This window comes from Poecilia latipinna, unplaced genomic scaffold, assembly GCF_001443285.1.
Source record: "Poecilia latipinna isolate Pla-1442-1.1 unplaced genomic scaffold, P_latipinna-1.0 Scaffold475, whole genome shotgun sequence".
In the NCBI taxonomy this organism is placed as follows: domain Eukaryota; kingdom Metazoa; phylum Chordata; class Actinopteri; order Cyprinodontiformes; family Poeciliidae; genus Poecilia; species Poecilia latipinna.
The window spans coordinates 83,545-96,746 of record NW_015113091.1 but is presented as its reverse complement, the minus strand read 5'-3'; the positions used below and the strand labels follow the sequence as shown (position 1 = coordinate 96,746).

At 48.0% G+C, this 13,202-nt stretch overlaps 1 protein-coding gene across 2 annotated transcripts in view; it reads left to right on the top strand.

Annotated features, from left to right (window-relative positions):
• cfap61 (cilia and flagella associated protein 61) overlaps positions 1–13,202 on the top strand; it is a 29,601-nt gene that overhangs the window by 3,863 nt on the left and 12,536 nt on the right. The window contains exons 2-19 of one of the 2 annotated variants that reach the window (XM_015039524.1): positions 304–463; positions 568–644; positions 718–785; positions 865–985; positions 2,319–2,451; positions 3,805–3,924; positions 4,005–4,108; positions 4,973–5,012; positions 5,433–5,569; positions 5,817–5,943; positions 6,442–6,519; positions 6,591–6,797; positions 6,868–6,996; positions 8,806–8,933; positions 10,102–10,194; positions 10,289–10,457; positions 11,771–11,948; positions 12,534–12,826. In XM_015039524.1, coding sequence (XP_014895010.1) covers positions 304–463; positions 568–644; positions 718–785; positions 865–985; positions 2,319–2,451; positions 3,805–3,924; positions 4,005–4,108; positions 4,973–5,012; positions 5,433–5,569; positions 5,817–5,943; positions 6,442–6,519; positions 6,591–6,797; positions 6,868–6,996; positions 8,806–8,933; positions 10,102–10,194; positions 10,289–10,457; positions 11,771–11,948; positions 12,534–12,826 — 2,362 coding nt within the window. Of the gene's footprint in view, positions 1–303; positions 464–567; positions 645–717; positions 786–864; positions 986–1,713; positions 1,790–2,318; positions 2,452–3,804; positions 3,925–4,004; positions 4,109–4,972; positions 5,013–5,432; positions 5,570–5,816; positions 5,944–6,441; positions 6,520–6,590; positions 6,798–6,867; positions 6,997–8,805; positions 8,934–10,101; positions 10,195–10,288; positions 10,458–11,770; positions 11,949–12,533; positions 12,827–13,202 lie in introns of those variants that run through there. The other variant, XM_015039525.1, reaches the window with a different exon arrangement.

The window sequence follows — 13,202 nt, the reverse complement described above, 5'->3', positions numbered from 1 at the left end:
AACATAATTAAGGCAAAACTGTAAAAAAATAAAAGTATTTAGCATGAAAGATGAAAACTTTGTAAATCTGTTGTACCAGAACTGCTCTGGTGCAGCTTCACATTCTGGATATGAATCTTTTCTGAAATACCTTATCCAGTTATTAATCAGCTAATCAATATTAATATCCAGATCAGCTGTATGTTAATGTTGAGCGCAGCAGAAAGGCCTGAGCGTTTCACATGTTGATGTTCAAATAATTTTCGGCTGCAGATGCTACAAAGATCAAACATCATTATTATTAAAGGATTTGTGTCCCTGCAGGGAGAAGGCCAACCTTTCCCTGACGGTGGGCGGCCAGTCGGGCGACGTTGTGGCTCACGCCTCCTTCAGCGACCTCCCCCCCGCCGCCGCCGCCGCCGTGGTCAGCCACGATGCCTGGGAGGCCTTCCTGCGCTCACACTGGCCCGCCGCCAGATGCACTGTGGGTAATATTGTGCAGTCAGGGCGCCTCTCACCACTATGAGTGAGAACCGGGTCAGGATCGGTTCAGGTGGTCATAATGTTCTGCCTGTTTCTCCTCTGCAGCCGCTGAACTCTCTGTTCCTGCATTTGTTCGTGTCTGAGCCCAGAGTGGCTGGATCCAGCCTGGAGAAGATCCTCAGGTAGGCAGAACCAGAACCAGAACCAGACTGTGAGCAGTCCTGGGTCACCAGAACCTTCCTGGTCTTCCTACAGAACCGCCTTCAGCATCACTTCGGACCTGGAGCACGTCCTGCTGCTCTGCCCGGACCAGTGTCCTCTAGGTGAGACCGGCTGCTGACCCAGCCCGGCTTGAGTTCTGCTTTCGTGCCCTCCCTCCCTGACGACCCGTTCTGTGAGCAGAACCGGTTCTGGAGGAGACGTTCCAGCTGCTGCAGTGGGAAGCCGACAGCGAGGCGCCGTGTTCGGCTCGGATCTGCAGACGGGAGGATCACTGCAAGCGGCTGCACGTCCGCCGAGCCCGGTGAGCTCCCCATCTGGACCTTCAGCACCAGAACCAGAACCGGCAGCTCCCTATGTCAGCCCCGAAGCAGGTCTCTCTGTCTGCCACTAGGTGGCAGGAGGCGCTAGTGAGAGGATTTAACAGGTTTAGCATGCTATCCGGTCCTGGTGTAATCAATGTTCTGGGTATTGCTGTAGTTTTCTCCTTTGTCCTTCCACCAAACTTTCCTTCCTGCTATTCGCTCTGTGAACAGCATGTTTTCTCCAACATGCTGGATCAGATCCTTCCTGATGGACCAGAGCTCCAGAACTAATAGCAGAACTCTAAGCTGGTTTGGAAACTGTCAGTAAAATGTTTGGGTGACCAGCAGGGGGCGCTGTCTGACAGAGGGATGACCTTTCTACTTCTAGAGATGTTAAAATTAAACAGATATCTGAGTAATATGAGAAGGGTCCTGGTTGATCTTTATGATCTGCAGTTTGTTAAGTCTCACAGTCAAAAATTAACAATAATAAAATAGTGGTTATTTTTTTTAAGTCATATTTTCACCATTTTATTGATTTAGAAATGTCACAGTCTCAACAAAATATTAAGTTAGGAAGCTAAGTATGTAGTTTGGACATTCAAAGTTAAATATTTATGTTCAAGTTATTTAGTTTATTACCTATCCAACTTATTCCTATCCCCCATGAGGCTTTGCGTGAATTACGGGCGCGACTTCCGCCGCAAACCGGAACCGGCATTGTTTACATGTTAGCAACGCGCTAACCGGCTTTAGTCAGAGGTTGTGGGCTATAAAATATGTGAGAACAACAACTATCACAGGTATCATTTATCTTGGTTATTTAGTTTCAAACTATTTAGTTTACATATCTAGCTTGTTAATTAAATATTTAGTCTGAATTTAAATATTTAGCTCAAACTAAATATTAATTTGGATTGACGGTTATTTAGCTTTTAGTTAAATATTTACTTGGTAAGCTAAATAGCCTAACTATACAGTTTATATTTATAAACTATATATTTAGGTTATTTAGCTTGGCAAATAAATGTTGGTGGCGAGCTAAATATATAGCTCCAAGCTAAATGTTTTGTTTGCTCAAAGCTAAATGTTTTGTTTGTCAACCAGGCTGTTTAGCTTGCTAACATTTAGTTAGCTCTCTGATTTTCAGCTTGTAGTTGCTTCAGCAGCAGCTGACCTCTAATGATTCTCAGGCTCATGGAGTCTGAGGAGACTTCACCTGTTGGTCTTCTCCGGTGAACTCATCAGTCTGACAGGAAGTCAGTCCGATGAGTTCTCCAGAACCAGAACCTTGTTTCTGCTGCTCTGAGCTCGGCTCGTTTTGTCTTCCAGGGTTGCAGATTACGATGACATCATGATGATCGTGAACAAGCAGACGACAGAGTGCTCCATCCCTCTGCAGCCCTACGCTCTGATAGACGTCATCGAGTACCAGCACCAGAGGAGCCATGCTGCCGTCCTCCAGGTCTGTCCTTGTCCTGGTCAGCCTCTGCTGTTGGGTTGGTTCCTTCACGACCAGTTCTGGACCGGTTCTGGACCACCCCCCACTGCATCTGGTTGCCATGGTAACATATGGTACAGATGAGCTGAGGCTCGGCCAAACCTCCAAACATGAGGAGCATGGAGGATGAGACTAAAACAAAGCAACAATATTTCATTGTTTGTGATACTAACTGAGCTGCAGAGGAAGGAAGTAACTAAAGTAACTAGTTCAGTTACTTGAGTAACTTCATGGAAAAATTTACTTTTACAGCACAGTACTTTTTATTTTTGCTGAAGTAATATCAGGGTTTCCCCCAGAGGATTATAAGCCTGGCGGGCCATCAGTCTTTACTTGTCCCTCCCACCAGGCTAAGCATAGTTTGCTTATTTTAAAATTGGGCTTTTTATACACCACTACCAGTAAAGACAGATTAAGCTAGGGTCGTAGTCGACGCACTGAACGAGGCATAAGTTCCCAAATTATGATGCCTGCTCGTGCATATTAGAATTGTTGTAACTTTTAACACAAAAACAGTGGGCCGCTAAAGGACTGCCCTAGTGCCCCTGAAACCCTGAATATCATTATAAACTATGGCTGCTCTTTCCTGAGTAACATTTCTGGATACTGAGGAACATCACTGGAAGGAGAACAAACACAGTTTAACTGAAACCAGAAACAAACACAACCATTCATTCTGTTCAAGTGAAACTGCAATGAATAAAAACTGTTAGCTCTGCTGAGACCAACAACACACAATCTGCTTCACCTCAGCCTGTCCGACCCTCCAGGATTCACCACCGTCTGGGGATTCCTGTGTGGAATACCTTCAGAAATACCTGCGAGGATTTATCAATGTTTATATAACAAGGGCAGCTATTATAACCAGCAGTTCCACTAATGCTAAAGCATTACACCAACATGGCGTTTAGTGGTATTTAGTGGAAGCTAGAGATAAACATGGCACTAACCTACCCCTAAGCTAATGCTAACGCTAAAGATAAAGCACTACACCAACATGGCTTTAGTGGAAGCTAAAGCTAAATCTAAAGCACTGCCCTAGCCTGTTATTTAGTGGAAGTCAATGCTAAAGTGCTAACTTCAACCACTTTGTTATTGTATTAGTTGTAGCATGCATAGTATAGCACCCTCAACTGTGTCAAATCTGTCCCTACACACCGACCTTTACAGTTTGCTTCTCAGGAAGAAATTCTTTGGACCAGGTTGTTGCTTCCTGTTTTCAGTTTGTTGAGTTTTGCTAAATGTGTTGCTGATTCAGCCTAACTGACCACAGTTCAGATGTTTACTATGGAGTGAAGTGAGGTTTTCCTTCCACAGGATGAAGGACGTGTCGTTGGCTTCGTCGCTGCCACCTCGTCTCCTAACGACCAGAAACTTCTGGAGCATTTTAACCTCAGGGAGTTTGATGGATTCTACAAACACAAAGTACCAGAGAAGGTACTTTAATCCCCACTCACTTTACACAGCCGCATTCAGCTGGACCAGAACCAGAACCATGTCTGTCCCTGTGATGGTAGGAGGAAGAGGTGGAGGAGGAAGGAGAACCGAGCCACCAGACTCCCAGGAAGTCCAACTCCTTCTGCATTCAGCACTTCATATCCGACGAGGACCACCAGACCCGGTAAACGCCGTCCATGAGAACCAGAACCACGCCCACTTCCTGTTTCCTGCAGCTGGAAAAACATCTGCTCAGGCTGGGACCTTTACCTGACACCATGGAAGGAACTGGGAACACTGGGTCGGACTGGTTCTGACTGGTTCATGGAGAAGTTCTGACCAGTCTGTTCACAGTCAGGATCTACTTTAACTTTCCTGTCTTGTCCCGGTTCTGTTGGCTTCTGGAGCAGCGGATCAGAACCTACTGACCCATCAGAACCTCCTGTAGGAGTTCTGGTCCAACACTTTCGTCCAACATTGCTTCAGCTCTCTGAAGAGCTGCTGCATGATTTGGACTTTGACTCTCCTTCACCACCGTGCTGAGCTGCTTGGTTCAGTCGTGACCTTTGACCTGTTTTCTGTCTGGTGGACTTCAGGTGGTCTTGGGATGACCTTTGGCCCTTCCCGGGTAGCTTCCTGTCATCTCCCCATCCTGACTTCCTCTGTGACATCATAATAAAAATGGAGTGTGTTGTGGAACCAGAACTGGTTCTGGTTCTGGTCCTGTCCAGTCCCAGTGGACATCGTTCCTGCTGTCCATCCTGAGCCACTCCGTGTTGCAGCTGAAGCTTGGCAGCAGCGGTGGCAGCCGTCCAGCACCAGTCATCTGCTGGTAGTGTGGTAGTGTTACCTGGCTCCCGCGGCGCGGCTCACCTCCCAGCTGTTCCCCACAGGGGGCCCGCCGCCGGCCCCGCCACCTCCCACAGAGACCCGGCGCCGCAGAGCCCAGCGGAGAGCCGCGGAGCGCCAGAAGCAGCAGATTGCTCCTCCAGTTGTTCCTCTGCTCAGCTTGGCTCCAACCTCACTTAACTTCTTCTTCTGTCCACAGATCAACAGACGGTCTGCCATACATGTTCCTGCACTTCCTGGTAAGTATTAAACCTGGGACCCTTTTCAGAAAAGGACACAATCTTGTTTTAAGCCTGTAATCACCAAATATTGATTTAAAGAACCAGATTTTTTTAACTTATAACAGACACTTTCCCATGTTAATAAGTGAAATTATCTACTAGGGGAACTACAACTTTTTCATCAATATTAGGAATTACTAGACAGAAATACTTAGTATTATTTTGTGTATTTGCAGTTTACTCATCAAATTCAAGATAGTATGACCACAGAACTGGAGACCAATTAGAACCAACAGAACCATGTTCTCAGGGTTCAATTACCTGGAAGTTTCACTCTGGGTGTTTTAAATGTTTTAGTTTCCCTTTTCCACAGCAGATTCCTGCTGACCAACACACAACCTGGATCATTATTCCATGCTGACTCTCTGCTTCCTGCAGGACCTGGAATATTGCCTGATCTTCGTTCCGTCTGCAAGTCCAGAGTCGCCGTGGTTACAGAACTTTGTTCTGGTGCGGTCCCGTCCTAGCAGCCTGCAACTCACCAGCCTCTACATCACCCATAGATCCAGGTTCAGGTAGGCGCTGGGTCCGGAAGCAGATTTTAACGGTCCGGAAGCAGATTCTGATGGTCCGGAAGCAGATTTGAAGGATTGCATTCTGGCGGTTGGATGCAGATTCTGATGATTGAATGTACATTCTGGTGTACAGAATCTGGTGGGTAAACCAGAATCTACCCACCAGATGTAGATTGTGGTGGCTAGAAGCAGATTCTGGCGGTCCATAAGCAGTGTTCCAGTGGAAACCATTTTGTCTCTGTTGAAGGACTGTGGATGTGAGGCAGGCAGTGCCTGAAGACAGAGAAGCTGTTTCTGATCTGCTGAACAGTTTGAATCTCACCTGTTCGGTTCTGGAGGATCTGGACTCTTTCTACCGGACCCACAGCGACCCGGTGAGTCTGGATAAACTCATAGAAACAACAAATCTAGCGACTTTTTTCTGAAGAAGTCACTTTCTAAGTATGGATCAATGCTCAGTAGTGCACCTCCTGACCACCGGGGGGCGTGTATGAGTGAGATGGTTTTATACTCTAACCCACGTGTGTCAAACTCAAGGCCCATGGGCCAAATCTGGCCCACCACAGCTTTTTATGCGGCCCTCTAGATTCTTGACTAAGCATTAACTCCTTAACCATTATGTCGTCAATCAAATCAATGCAGTTTTTGTCTGTTTACTACCAAATTATATTATTCAGTCCCTCCAGTTTCTTGTGAACTATTGTGGACATCCATGCAAAATCAGCAAATCCTCGCAAGGCCAAATATTGCAGAGTTAAACAATTTAAATATTTTATTTGTTAAAACAAAGATAGAACCCTTCGTCTCAGTTTAGCGTGGTGAAACGGAGCTGCAGTGCCTCCTGCCCTGATCAGGTGTGTGCTTCCTGTCAGGATGGTGTTCCTCTGCAGGCCTTCGTGGTTGTGGTGGAGCGGCAGCTGGTCGGCGTGACGATCATCAGGGACGAACAGGTAGCCCCGCTCCCTCTGCCGCATGCGGGACGCGCCGTCGCCCCCTTCTCACCGCACGCCGCGTCTTCCAGGACGTGGAGTACCTCCGAGCTCGCTACGACATCGACAGCTTCATCAGCTTTGGTCGCCATGGCTACCAGGAGCACGCTCACATGCTGCACTTCCTGCTGAAGCCCTGCTGCTACCATGTGACCCGGCACTGGCTGAAGGAGGTGCTGCGGCTGGCCCAACGGTCCTGCCTGTACCACCGGGCCTACTCACCGCTGCTGGGAGAGCAGGTGAGCGGACCAGAACCGGGCCAGCCTGACCTCCTCTCTGAACATGGTTGACCTTTGCCCCTCCCCTCAGACCTCCTGCTTCCACCCTCTGGAGTTCATCCTGAACTGCTCGGTGCCGGTCCGGCCTCGCCAGCAGGTGGAGTACCCACTGCAGGAGCTCGGCATCAACGCCCCGTCCCGCAGGATCACAGAGGAACAGGTGGGCCGGGCAGCAGCCACCAGGGGCGCCACACCTGCTTAGGGTTAAAAACCAGGAAATGAAAAGCTCTTAATCTGCCTGGTGACAGGTGATGCTGAGCGGGAGTTCTGGTTCTGGTTCCTTCATCAGAACCTGCAGCAGCTTCTGCAGCTTCACCTTCATCCTCAGGATCTGAGATTTATCTAAAAGGCTCCACATTGGTGCAACACAGTCATGTGACTTCTCAGCACAACTTCTGGTAGCTTGTTTCGATTAGCACACTTAGCTTAGCATTTATTTTTTCTGATAAATCCTAAATGTTGCTTTGTAAAATTCCAGTTTGATACAGTTCAATGTTCAGGCTTTGGTTATCTATTAAGAATTTTTCAGGTAGATGTTTATTATCATGCTCTTATTTTGAAGGGGTTGAAGACTGTTTATGCAACAGTTATGCTTCCTCTCCTCATATTCTCACTTTTTCTATTCCCAAGAAATTTCATTAATCAAATGTTAAGTATATAAAACTTTATTAATTTACAGAATAATACAACAGAATAATGAGCAAACGACAGGTAGGAACTAAACAAATACACAGAAATTCACATAAATAATTGTTCATGTTCATGATTGAATTTAGTGTCATCTTCATCTAATTAACATGTTGGAATAGGTTGTACAGAAAATGGATGGATGGATGGAATAGCGATTAGCATTAGCAGAATTAGTGACTATTTTTAGTTCCTTAGGGTTAGCACATCTAACATTTATTTTTAGTGTTTCAGGGTTAGCACTGCTAGCTTCTTAGTCCCCTGCCGCTCCAGAGCAGGTCCTGCTCAATGAACTGGAGTCATTTCCTGCCTGTAGACTGAACTGTGTGGTCTGTAATGGTCTAGATTAAACCTTTTTCCTGATATTTAAACGTGTCTCTTTGTCTCCTCTAATCTTCCTCACCAGCTGATGTCTCTGCAGCTTTGATTTATTTTATTGTCCTTTAAATATTTACCACACATTCAGGCGTCACCATGCAGGCCCTGCTCACGTCACTCAGGCCCAGAACGCCAAGCGGTCGTCTCTGTGACGCAGAGCTGCTGATAAGAGCTTCATCCTGAGCTTTGTCTCAGCCTCCTCTTCCTCAGGATGATTTACACCACCCGCTCCTCTGAATAGCAGCAGCTGCTCCACCTCACATGCAGATGAGACATCAGTTTTGATCATCTCCTCACCTTCATTCCTGCAGATCACATGGAAACATGCAGGCATTTCATTGGCCGCCCTGCAGCAGCCAATCAGGAAGTGCCATTGCTGCCTCTGCTCTAAAATCTGTCTTCATCTCAGTAATAACAGCAAATCAAAAACATGCTTATTAATCTACAAACTGCTACCAGAAAGGAAACTACAGTGGAAAACTTTCAAAATAAAAGAATCATTGGTTCATTTAACAGAGACCTAAAGGTGGTGATGTTTGGACCAAGTTCTGATCGGTTCTACCGATACATGATGGGGTCAGCATGGTTGAAGTTAGCGTGTTAGCATGATCATTGGCTAACTAGCATGTTGCTGTAACCCAGCCTGGGGACTCTGCGTTGCTAACGTCATTCTGTCAGGTGTGATGGGTGAACGGCGGCTCCCTCTAAGTCCAACCACAGACAAGGACACTAAATCTGTGTCCAACCAGCAGAAACGTGTTTCTGACCAGAACGGCTAATGGAGCGTTATCAATCGGCTCTCATGTTGAGCAGAAATCAGTTTTTATCTCCCAGCCTGCAGAGGCTTCAGTACACCAGCCGGACCAGAACCAGGTCCAGACGCTGTCCTCTCTGTCCCCTCCAGGCGCCGTTCGCGCTCAGCCTGATCAGTAGGAAGTTGACCTTGGAGCTGAAGGTCAGGGTGAACGCCAGCATCGTGGTGGTGGGGGCTTCAGACACCGGCCTGTCCCTGCTGGAGGAGCTCAGCTTCAGGTGAGTTTCAGGTTTCTGTTCATACCAGAACCAGAACCCGGTTCCTTCTGGTGACCGGGTCAGGTCGGGTCGAATGTTTTAGGTCCGTTTAAAGCTTTAGCACAGATTTAGGAGCAGGTTGATGCTGCAGCAGGTGAAGCGGCGCCGCAGCAGGGGCAGCAAGTTGCTGCGGCTGCAGATAGTTGCTAGGCAACCATGATACCGCCGTCCGGTATCAGGGTGAGGATGAGGAGCAGCTGTTTGCCGCCTCTAATGAGGCTGAAGAGGCAGTTAGAGTTCTGCCGATGCGGGTCAGGCCGGCCCGCCGGGCCTTATCAGCTCCACCCAAACCTCATCACCGGGTCGGGTCGCTCAGATAAGGAGCCGCTCGGCCTGCTGCGGTCAGGCTGCGGGCCGCCTGATAACAGAACCCATCTGGTTCTGTTTCAGAATGAACCCGCAGATGGAACCAAACAGAAGCGGTTCTGCTGCGGCTCCTCCTGCAGAGCCTGGTGGCGCCGATCGGACCGGCAGCCATCGGGCCGTCCAGAGCCGCTTCTAGCGCCGCCTCCGTCAGGGTTGTCATGGATCGTTTCCATGACAACCCTAATGGAGGCGGCAGACGACTTCCTGGTTTACAGGACAGGTTGACATCAGACTTGGTGTAACCTGCAGAGGACAGATCCTGGTTCTGGAAGTCCAGACCAGAACCAGGCAGCCGAGCTGATGGTGATCCTCAGCATCGTCTCATGTTGGACAGGAACCACTGGAGCCAGAACAACGTCTGGACTGCAGTAAATGTTAGCTAATCATTCAGACATTTTTCCATCAAAGATTTTCTTATTCACATTTTAACATATTTAATCAGAGATTTGTTCCCACCGGAACCTTTGTGTTGTTGTGTTTCTGGTACGACTGTAAATCTGATGCGCTGCTACATCCGCTACCAGCAGTGAGGAAGCTGCTTCTATCGGATCATTTCTGCTCTTAACTGATCTGATCGGACGCTGAAAGAGACTTGTGCTAACAAAGTTAGCATGTCGATGCTAAACATGGAGTCTCAGCACTAATAAATATTAATTAGTCAGAATTTCTGCTGTATTGTTTTTGCTTCTGGTCTCAGAGTGAGGACTCTGAATGTCTCATTGCTTCATTTGGACCCGGTTCTGTTCTGCTTGTCCTCTTCCAGCTCTCATCTGCGGTTCAACAATCTCACCCTCATCTCCACTCACGGTTTCCCTGGAAACTACGACCATGAGGATGTCGGCTTCCTGTCCACCAGGTGCTGCATGCAGAGATGTTCCAGTTCAGTTTTATTCCTGCAGCCTTCTGAGGCAGGAAGTGACGTCACAGTGACTTCCTGCCGTGTCCTGCAGCCACGTCTTCAGCAGCAGAGACCTGGCCCAGACCTTCTTGCTGTCCTGCACCCGCGTGGTGGAGGGGAAGATTGTGAGGATCGACAGGAAATCCAAATACGTCCTGGTGTCAGATGGGCAGAAGGTGGCCTACGACTTCCTGGTCCTCTGTACAGGCCTGCAGTACCGGGTGAGCCGGGCGCCGGTCCACAGGAACCACAGGAACCACAGGAACCAGCATTCTGCTGGGGCTGCTGGGAAACATGGGAACTCAAAATCAACCCTGACCTAAAGTAGGCAAAACTGCCGACTTCTTCTGTGGTATTTTAAACCACAGAAGAAGTCAGTTGGTTACAGTTTGCAGCTCTGAGCATATTGGCTGCTTAGAAACTGACACGCTGGGAAAACGCACAAACACAACAGAAAACACTGCAAGCAGAAATAGACACAAAAGAGCAAAAATATCATAAATAGAGAAACAACAGCGAGTATTAAAAGCTGCAAAGTGGCTCTGCTAGACCGCTAGGGGCAGACTGGAGCCGGAAAAAGACATGAAGCACAGTGAAACCTTTTCTTCCTTCCTCACATCCTGTCTTTCCTGAGTCTGGTCCCAGATGATGTAACAGGTGGCTCCCCCTGGTGGTCTGGAGGACTGACGTCCAGTGGAGCCAGTTCCAAAGTTTCTGTTGGTTTTGCTGCTTGCTGCATTTTTTGCTTTAATTTTTTTGCAGCTGTATCATTTTTTACGGACATGGGGAAATTTTTATCTTTTACGTTCCCTCGCAGTGATGTCCTGATCAGTTCATGGGCTGTGACTGAACACTGTAAGCCTCTCTTACGGTGGCCATCACACTTTCTGCTATTATATGAGGTTTTCATAAGGCTTTTCCATGTTTCTTAATGTCTTGCTGTTTTATATCTTTTTCTTCAGGATAGAAATGCACCACAAACCTCTGATATAAACAGAAACTTTCCATAAGTAGGAAAGGAATAAAAAATGCATCCAAACTATTTGGACTATTCCTGCGTTATTATCGCGGGATCATAAATCATCTGACAGTTCTGAATGGTTAAAGGGTCGTTTCCATGCCAACCTACACAAACAAACATGCAGTGAATAAATTGATTTTCAATCAACAGCAAATATTGTAGTAAACATACTGCGAGGAAACGCAAAAGAAACATTTTCCCCATGTCCCTTAGAGGGCTCCGTAATTTTTCAGTTTTATTTGTTTTGGAGTTTTCCTGTTTTTTCAGCATAGCGCCACCTGTAGGCCACCATTGGAAGCCCTCAGGCAGAAATGACTTTATTGTGAGCGTATTTAGTGGAGAACCAGATGATGAATATTAATAATATTAATATTATTGTCCTCCAGCTCTCCCCCTGATCATACTGGACATGCTTCAAGGCTCCCAGTCTGTCCTGAAGCAGCAGCTTTATTCGGTTCAGGAGGTTTTTGTTGCCATGTTTCTCGTTGCCTGACCAGCCGGTTGCCGTTGCAGCTTCCCTGCCCCACCGGAGTTGATGTTTCCCAGCCGGTCACCAACAGCCAGCTGGATCCTGATTGGTTCTGCCGCAGATACACGGGGCCCGTCCCCGCCAACCTGCTGACCATCAGCGACCTCCATGACGGCGTTGCCGCCCGCCGCTGGTTGCAGGAGAACTTTGTGGACCTGCAGGGTGAGTTGCTGGTTCCCAGCATGAGCAGCGGGAAGCGCTGAGCTGTGTGAATGCGGCGCCGCTTCCAGACTCATCAGTCTGAAGGAATGATGCTCTCTGATTGGCTGATCGGAGTCATGACAGCAGCAGCTTCAACGCCTCTGTTCCCAAAAGAAAAACTTCCTGCTCAAATGTTTCTAAATGTTTCAATAAAACGCTCTGTGGTTGCCATGGTGACGCTGTGCTCTGGTTCAGCACCGTGGCGTCTGGGATTTAACTAGACCGTCTGAAGTTAATGCTTAGTTATTGATTATCCTGATGATTAATTGGATTTAAAAATGGTTCATTCTGCAGATTTTTTAGGCTTTTTTATTCAATATTAAAAATAAATCCAAAGATGCATTAAACCATTAAATCCGTTTTTAAAGTGCATGATATCGATGCTGTAGCTAACAGCCGGATCGTTAGCAGCACAGCTAAACGGCGAAACATCCTGTCCTCCGTGCTGCTTCCTTCCTTCAGATGTATTGATTAGCGATAACTAATAATTACTGATCTGAGGAAGAAATGATTCGTCTGTCCCCGATGTTTGACCTCTGACCTCAGATAACGCCGTTGTCTACGGAAACACCCTGGACGCCTACGTCACCGTTCAGACCCTGCTCTCCCTCGGTGTCCAGGGATCCCGGATCCACCTGGTCCTGCCACCCCCTGCGACCCGCCCCGCCCCTTTCTCGGACAGGGCCGTGGACAGAGCCGTGGCGGCGGCCATGATGGGCGCCGAGGTTCAGGTCCATCAGAATTGCGTCCTGGCTCAGATAAACAACGGCGAGCATCCCGATCCCATCGCCTGCGTCTCCTTCACCAGCGACTCTGAGCCGCTCAGGCTGCAGTGTGGAGTGAGTTTCTCCTCTGGTCCGCGGGCCGCTTCTGGACCGGTTCTGGACCGGTTCTTGCTTTTCAGAACTAGCTTAAACGCTGAGCCGGACCCTCTGAAGGTTCTGTTCAAGTTTCAGAGTGTTAGCAGCTGTTAGCTCAGGATGTTAGCAGCTTTAGCTCAGGGTGTTAGCGGCTTTAGCTCAGGGTGTTAGCAGCTGTTAGCTCAGGGTGTTAGCAGCTTTAGCTCAGGGTGAAAGCAGCTGTTAGCTCAAAGTATTAGCAGCTTTAGCTCAGGGTGTTAGCAGCTGTTAGCTCAGGGTGTTAGCAGCTGTTAGCCCAGGGTGTTAGCAGCTTTAGCTCAGGGTGCTAGCAGCTGTTAGCCCTGGGGGTTAGGAG